The sequence below is a fragment of the Ipomoea nil genome, unplaced genomic scaffold, assembly GCF_001879475.1.
Source record: "Ipomoea nil cultivar Tokyo-kokei standard unplaced genomic scaffold, Asagao_1.1 scaffold2792, whole genome shotgun sequence".
NCBI lineage: Eukaryota > Viridiplantae > Streptophyta > Magnoliopsida > Solanales > Convolvulaceae > Ipomoea > Ipomoea nil.
The window spans coordinates 411,422-418,742 of record NW_017619220.1 but is presented as its reverse complement, the minus strand read 5'-3'; the positions used below and the strand labels follow the sequence as shown (position 1 = coordinate 418,742).

General features: G+C 37.3%; 2 protein-coding genes across 9 annotated transcripts; one reads left to right on the top strand and one right to left on the bottom strand.

Moving 5' to 3' along the window:
* The first annotated feature begins 1,840 nt into the window (after positions 1 to 1,840).
* Positions 1,841 to 3,308, top strand: LOC109157712 (tropinone reductase homolog). The gene is made up of 5 exons (XM_019305552.1): positions 1,841 to 1,952; positions 2,118 to 2,325; positions 2,450 to 2,666; positions 2,776 to 2,888; positions 2,966 to 3,308. The coding sequence occupies exons 1-5, from the start codon at positions 1,888 to 1,890 to the stop codon at positions 3,134 to 3,136; spliced, it is 774 nt and encodes a 257-aa protein (XP_019161097.1). The 5' UTR covers positions 1,841 to 1,887; the 3' UTR covers positions 3,137 to 3,308.
* On the bottom strand, positions 2,567 to 7,052 carry LOC109157714. 8 transcript variants are annotated; one of them, XR_002050274.1, is made up of 8 exons: positions 6,735 to 7,052; positions 5,601 to 5,885; positions 5,395 to 5,508; positions 5,212 to 5,294; positions 4,955 to 5,024; positions 4,457 to 4,536; positions 3,998 to 4,150; positions 2,567 to 2,654 (listed from the first exon to the last, which is right to left on the bottom strand). XR_002050274.1 is itself a non-coding variant. In XM_019305556.1 (5 exons), exons 1-4 carry the CDS (start codon positions 6,737 to 6,739, stop codon positions 5,286 to 5,288), a joined length of 321 nt encoding a protein of 106 aa, XP_019161101.1. In that variant the 5' UTR covers positions 6,740 to 7,042; the 3' UTR covers positions 4,801 to 5,024; positions 5,212 to 5,285. The 8 variants fall into 8 exon arrangements, 3 of the variants coding, with proteins under 3 accessions (XP_019161101.1, XP_019161102.1, XP_019161099.1); XR_002050275.1 differs by lacking the exon at positions 2,567 to 2,654 and adding an exon at positions 3,045 to 3,132; XR_002050276.1 differs by lacking the exon at positions 4,457 to 4,536.
* Between the last annotated feature and the right edge of the window lie 269 nt (positions 7,053 to 7,321).

Sequence of the window (7,321 nt, the reverse complement as noted above, 5' to 3'; positions counted from 1 at the left end):
GTCAGTTCCCTGATTTGAAAGCTAGAGTCTCTTAGGAAATATCTTCATGCTTCGAAATGACTTTTCGTATATATATATATATATATATATATATATATATATATATATATATATATATATATATATATATATATATATATATATATATATATATATATATATATATATATATATATATATATATATATATATATATATATATATATATATATATGTATTGTATTTCAACGCGTTGGAGTGGGTTACCAGCATCTCTCAGCTCGCTGAACAGATATATTTGGCTTTCAGGCACAGAAGAATAAGTCACTGGAGCGCACTAGAACTTGGAACGTAGAAGTAGATAGTTTCCCTTTCGGCCTGCGTGCCATGTTTATACATTACATTATTGAGGAAATTAGTTAGTTAGCCTGTGCACCTGAGTTCTCTAGCTCAGGTGTGGCATAACACCCCGTACTCTTGTATTACGTTTTGGGATTTAATGAGATTTCACCTTTATTTTATAAGTTTTAAATATCTTGAAAATCTGGGGTGTTACACCTAAGGATGCTCAGCTCATCCCATAACAGCTTTTGTCTAGTAAAATACTCATTCAAAAAGTTGTCCCCCTACTTGGTTTGGTAGATTTCACACTTGATTTTAGCAATCTGAAACAAGTCTTGCTGGCTAAATCTCCTTTTCAAGTCATTCCAAATGCCATAAGCCGTGTCAATCCACAACACGCTACGAGCAATGGTGGGGGAAAGTGTGCGCACAATCCAAGTAGATACAATATTTTTGCACCTTTTCTAGGCTAGATATCTGTCTAGGTTGTCTGCATTAGGCTTCATAATGCTTCCATTGATGAATGGAACCTTATTTTTACATGAGAGGGCCATTGTCATTGCCCTAGCCCACGAATGGTAGTTCGGACCCTCGAGAGGGGTAGAAACCAGCTCTAAAGCCGGATTTTCATTGATATGAAGGAAGTAGGGATTGGACTGTGATTGAGGGTCAAATGTTACCTCATTTCCATTCAATCTGCTCGCCGGAGTAGCAGCAGGAGGTGTTGGATTCATCGTGTTAGTGTTGACAGTTGGGCTGCCTGCCATCACTGGCGTTCGATTGCTTAGGGAAGGCCAGGCTGTTGTTGTCATTGTAGGGTGGATAGAAGCTCCTAATGAATGAGCTCTGATACCATGTTACAGAGCTCAAGATAGGTGGAAGAAGAAGAATGGAAGAAGAAGGGAAAATTCTCATTAACTGTCAAGGATGCATACATCCATCTACTTGTACAGCAGAAAGGAAAGAAAAGAGAGGTAATAGCAATTACAACAACAAATTTAATCTTTTAACTGCCTCTAACTGCCAAGGGCCTAGGATGGTGACAAGTGTCATGCTAAGGCATGTTCTACTAATCTCCTGTGCACATGCTCCAATTAGCAGTACACACGGTAATACTGCTCACAGCACATACAGCAGGTCGTTTCTTTCTTGGCACACCACACCGCTACAATAAAGTATTGCTGCTATTAAGTATAAAATATTGAATCCAAGTTTTAAGCGCTTAAAATAATATGAGTTAAATAAAATGATTGGAATTTGGGATTTTGTAATTAGCTAATAATTACCAACGCACACCCATGTTTAAAAAAAAAAAAAACCAACGCACAGGGCACACCCATTCTCTCATTAAATATAATATCGTTAAACAAATGATAAATAAACGTGTGAGCAGATAATTAGCAACGCACACCCATTCTCTCATTAAACAAATGATAAATAAACAAATGATAATTAGCAGACGCCATTTTGTGGGTATATATATACAGAATACACCTGATGTATTGAAACGTACGTGTGCGAACTTTGAGATCGAATCGAGAGTGAGTGAGCAATCAAGAATCAGCAATGGCAGGAAGATGGTCTCTTCAAGGCATGACTGCTCTTGTTACTGGTGGTACTCGTGGCCTTGGGTAATATAGCTAACTCATTTCAACTCATATATATATATATATATATGTATGTATGTATAGTTACTAATCTATCTATACACTACATTTATCAACTCCAATTGTGTGTGAAAATTAGAAAATGCAATAAATAATACGGAGTATATATTTTCTATGCACCAATCTTAGGCATGAAATAGTGGAAGAATTTGCTAGTCTTGGAGCAACTGTGTACACATGTTCGCGTAATCAAAAGGAGCTTGACGAGTGCCTCAAAATTTGGAAAGACAAAGGTTATCATGTTTTTGGCTCTACTTGTGACATATTACAACCATCTGAACGTGAGAATCTAATACAGTTGGTTTACAAACAGTTTGACGGAAAACTCAATATCTTAGTAAGTTGAAAAAGATGAAAAAAATATTTGAACATATTTTTCATTTCATGTAAAGAAATATATTACTCCGTACAAAACAGACAGTTTAGTTGATTCTAATGCGAAATTGATTTTTTAACCACAGGTAAATAATGTGGCGAGAATTATACCAAAGGATACTCTGAAATCAAACGCTGAGGATTACTCCATTGTGATTGGAACAAATCTAGAGGCTTCATTGCACTTTAGCCAGCTTGCACACCCATTGTTGAAGGCCACAGGAAATGGAAGCATAGTCTTCATCTCTTCATGTGCTAGTTTTGTTTATGCACCTGTTCATACAATCTATGCTGCATCCAAAGGTATATTAGTACACAATCTATGTCAAATTTTTCTTTACTTAATATTATTTGCCTAAAAATGTGCTAAATTTTTTTTTATTAACACCTTTTTACTATTTACTGATACAAGGGGCCATTAATTCACTAGCAAAGAACTTGGCTTGTGAATGGGCAAGTGACAACATCCGCGTCAATGTTGTTGCACCATGGCCGATGCAAACCTCCCTCACCGAGTCTTCTAAAGTAAAGTTCATTCTTATTTTTTTATTTGACTCAAATATTAAATACCTAATTAATCATTATTTAATTTGATTTTGCAGAAAGAACATGGGAAAATAGTAGAAGCTTTGATCCAAAGAACACCACAACACCGACTTGCAGAGCCGAGAGAAGTGTCAGCGGCGGTTGCATTCCTTTGCTTCCCTGCGGCTTCTTTTGTCACCGGTCAAATCATTTGTGTGGATGGTGGAGCAACAATTTATGGTCTCTGAATCAATGCAAATTAAACATATGGTTTAAGTTGCTAATAAACATGTTTGTCTAATTATTAACTGGAAAAGATTTTCCGGCCTGTACTTGTTTATCTTAATTATGATTGTGTCTGTAGGGAAATAATGAAACAAATTAAGGTATTACTTTTTAATATGATGATTAATGTTTACATTCAAATTCCGATATTCGTCTTCTTGGCGTTCTTACCTATCTCTTCAGGAACTATAAATTAAATTTGGGTGTTTGGTGCTCGACACTTAGGACCATGGTTGATTAAAATTTAATAGTTGAAGGACCATGAGTGGTTAATTTGGATCGCGAATTGTAAAATTTGAAAGTTGAAGGATCAGATAGTCAATTTGAAAGTTTACTAAACGTGACCATACACTCGGAAGATTTCAGATGGTATTAATTCAAGTCTGCCTTTTGTGGGAAAAGACGTTTCACGTACTTGTTGACCTTTTTGTCTTGGTGTTAGGATCTCTTGGATCTTTCTTAATATCCAAGACCAATGACTTCTTTATCAGTAGACCCAAAAAAGCTTTCCCAAAAAAGCTTTATACAGAATACACCTGAAGAAGTGTACCCAAAAAAGCTTTTACTAAACCTCTCAGAGCACTCCCTGTAAACTCCACATATCATTACAGGGATAATTGGAACTTACTACTCATGTTTTCTTCCCTCCACTAATTTCATAGTTATAGTGATATCCTAACAGCACTTCATTGATGGGTTGCGTTTAGTTGATGCCACCATTATTCACTATAATTAAGCTAGGAATAGACTCCAGCTGACAGAAGAGCATATATCCAAACAGGGCATGATATGAAAATAAATCAAATAATTGTAATGAGACAAACCTCGGCAGCTGCTCCTTCGTCATCTTTGTACCCAAGTTTTTCTAAGATTTCATGTATGGCAGTCAAGTCCGATCTCAAGCAAGCTTCACCAAGAGGAGATAAAGACATAGATTCACCATTCACTGGTATACCCATTAATACATGAGACGGAACCTGAATACCAAGTTTCCACAACTTCAATTAGTCACGTTATCTAGTTAATCAAATAATCCATTACAACATGCTCATCAGATGAGAAAACATATCGAAATGACTAGATGAACCCATAAGGCGTAAACAATGCAGAAAACTAAACAGACAAATATAAACAGTGCAACTGTTAAAGACTTCTTTAATATGAAAAGCAGCCTCAAGTCTCCTCGGGCTAAATATAACTTCTCTGTAACTTGAAACCCAAAACAAAGGGGAACAGAGAAGAGAATATAAGAGGAAGAAGATAGTTCATATGTGATGGCTGACCAGATCAGGCACACAAGTGGAGAGCCAACCCTTAATTCGTGCAAGAGCTCGTCAAACCTTAATACGCACCACAAACGAACCTGATTAAATTATGAACACATACATGTGCATCAGAAATAACTCAGGACAGCTTTGACTTGTAGGGTTTTATCAATTCATCAAGTTTATCAAGTGGCGAAAATCAAGATCATAACAAGAATCTATACTATTTTCTTCCAATTATTGGGGGTAGTTTTACACAGCTAATAATTTGCACAGCTAATGATGAAGTACCTTTTAACTTTTTAAGTTTGTTTAGTAAGCAAATTTGTCAAAAACATTTGAACTAGATTTGAGCCAACATCTCTGTAAATGGACACTTCTCCACTACCCATGAACATCTTTGGTGCAAAAGTAAATGTAATGCTTGTAATCTATTGTTTTCCAGGACTAGGAGTGACTTTTCAGATAGAATATACTCTCAAAAAATCTCAAAAATTAACAAACTTGGTTACTAACAGTCTGATAGAGGGACCTAAGCTGTGTGTTCCACTTATCCACGTCAGTGTATTTCTTCATCCCCTTTGACCTGCATGCAAAACATTACAAATGTGAAATATAGTGTGGAAAAAAAGTCAAAAACCAATAAAAATCAGTAGAATGGCGGTATTTAAAATAATACTCTGTAATAATGAATAGATAAATAGGAAAACAAATATGGAATGTCCTTGCAGCTCCTTCACTGTACAAGAGGACACTGATCTCTATCTAATCACCTTGGATATGAAAGGGATCCGAATTCTTGTGTAAGGCTTGATCAGTTTGAGCAATACTTGAGTCCTCACATTCCTCAAAAGATCTTCAATGTAATTTCGTATAAAAGGATCATCCATTATTGTCCTTCTATTACTCTGAAGAAATTTACAAAATTAGTTTAAACTAATCACAGCCGCATTTACCTCGTATTTGTTACGGAACTTGTTGTTCATAAAGTGAGTGATGATACTGCTTTTGCCGACAGACTCGTCTCCTAAGATGACGAGATTGTACCTGGCACTGGCGAGGACGGGAAACTGTCGTACATAAAGCAAGTGAGTGATGATACTATGAGCTCATAGGCAGGGAGTATTTCTACATTATATTGTTTGACCTATCCAATGATTACCAACAACAAGAAGAACCATTAGTTGCAGAATCAGCAGAAGCAAAATGTGTTTTTCTTGCCTTGGTATCATCCAGGTACTTCTGATATATCTCCTCCTGTGACAATACTACATTTACAAGACCAGACCAGCTACAGGGCATCGTACTTGTCGAACCATCAATGCCTCTCGGTCCCTGTCGTACAACGAGCACTCTCTCTCCCATCTCTTGCACTGCAACAACGAGCATTCCACCGCCAGTCTCTGATTCTCCTCTAGTCACATATGATAGCACTAGTCATCAGCAACTAGAACAATCATAAAAACATCAAAACAAACTAATTGTTAAACTTGGGAGAAGATTGAGAAACCACAAAGACATGAGAGCAAGAACTGATCATGGAACTTGCATTTTAGAGATACATCTTTTCAAGAAACAGTAAAGTGACATACTGGCATCTGCTAATACAATTACTACAGAATACTAGAACTACCAAAGATGTTTATTACGAAACAAGTTTTTTTCACTTTTGGTTCCTCTACTATAATACCCCTTCCAAAATTAGGTCCCCGGCTATCAAGATTTTTAATGTTTGTGCATGAATATTCAATTTCTTCATCCTTAGCTCAATTTCTCGGGCAACCTAAGCCTCCGGAAAATTGAGCTGATGACAAAATGTGAGAGCAATTGAATAGTCATGCACCAAAATTGGGGGTATCATAGTCAAGTAACCAAAAGTGGAAAAAACTCTTAGAAAACTAAACCATTATTTAACTAAATTATTTAACTAAATTAGAGGTCCTGGTTAATTATTTTCAGCCCCCACCCCAATCTCATGCTTATTGTATCTGCAGTTAAGGGTTCCTTAAGTAAATACTCGAAAACCCCAAAAGAAGAATCATCTAGAAATGAGAAATTACACTTCAATTCCCAGGTTGAAACCTAGCTCGAAACAGCTATTATCTGCTAAAAAAGAAAACAGATATCAACAATCTCTGTCTAAACAGAGCTAATTTAGTCCACGAAGCTCCGGATCCAACTAAATCCAAGCTAAACGCGAAGAGGCAGATCAAGCAAAACACATAAATTCATTTCAATAACATTGGCACCCCAAATGAATTGAGAAAGAAAAGGACGAAGAAAGCAGAAAGAGAACCTCATAGGTAGTGCCTTCAGCGGAACCGGCGGCGGCTGAGAACCACAGTGGTGGTGGCGACGTCAGTGGCAGGCGTCGTCGACAGTACGTGGAGGCGTCGTTTTCGGCTGGGTCTGGTCACCGGTAACTAACGAGAAGAAGAGAAGCGTCATGGGTGGTTGATGAGAGTGGCGCTTGAGTCCTTAGCTTGGTGTCGGCGGTGGTATTTGATCGGGGCTGAGGGAGCGTGGTGAGAGAGGCGGTATCGACGGCTGAGGTGCGGTCAGTGAGGAGCGACGGCAGAGAGTGTTGGAGAGGTCTGAGAGCGAGATCTGGTTTGTGAAAACTGAAGAGGCGTTGAGGGTTTTTGTTTTGTTGTTTTTTTTTTCTTTTTTGCTTTTTTTTTTCTTTTATTTTTTCCCGATCTGGTTTCCGTGTCCTTTCTAAAAGAAAGGGTAGCGGAAAGTCCATCCGCTTTAATAAACCGCTCCCCTTTTTTAAAAAAAGGTAGCGGTTTCTTATTCATTTATTTACAATTATGCCACCGCCCTATTTTTTTTTAAGAATACACTACCTTTGTTTAAAGAAGGGTAGCCTAAAGTCAGATT

What these genes read in the sequence shown, in the direction of transcription:
- LOC109157714 (XM_019305554.1), bottom strand. An exon ending in AGTACCTGGATGATACCAAG is followed by an intron (nt 5,509 to 5,659) that starts GCAAGAAAAACA and finishes TATGTACGACAG; the next exon opens with TTTCCCGTCCTCGCCAGTGC.
- LOC109157712 (XM_019305552.1), top strand. Translation starts at nt 1,888, where the DNA reads ATGGCAGGAAGATGGTCTCTTCAAGGCATGACTGCTCTTGTTACTGGT. An exon ending in GGTGGTACTCGTGGCCTTGG is followed by an intron (nt 1,953 to 2,117) that starts GTAATATAGCTA and finishes CACCAATCTTAG; the next exon opens with GCATGAAATAGTGGAAGAAT. An exon ending in AATCTATGCTGCATCCAAAG is followed by an intron (nt 2,667 to 2,775) that starts GTATATTAGTAC and finishes TACTGATACAAG; the next exon opens with GGGCCATTAATTCACTAGCA.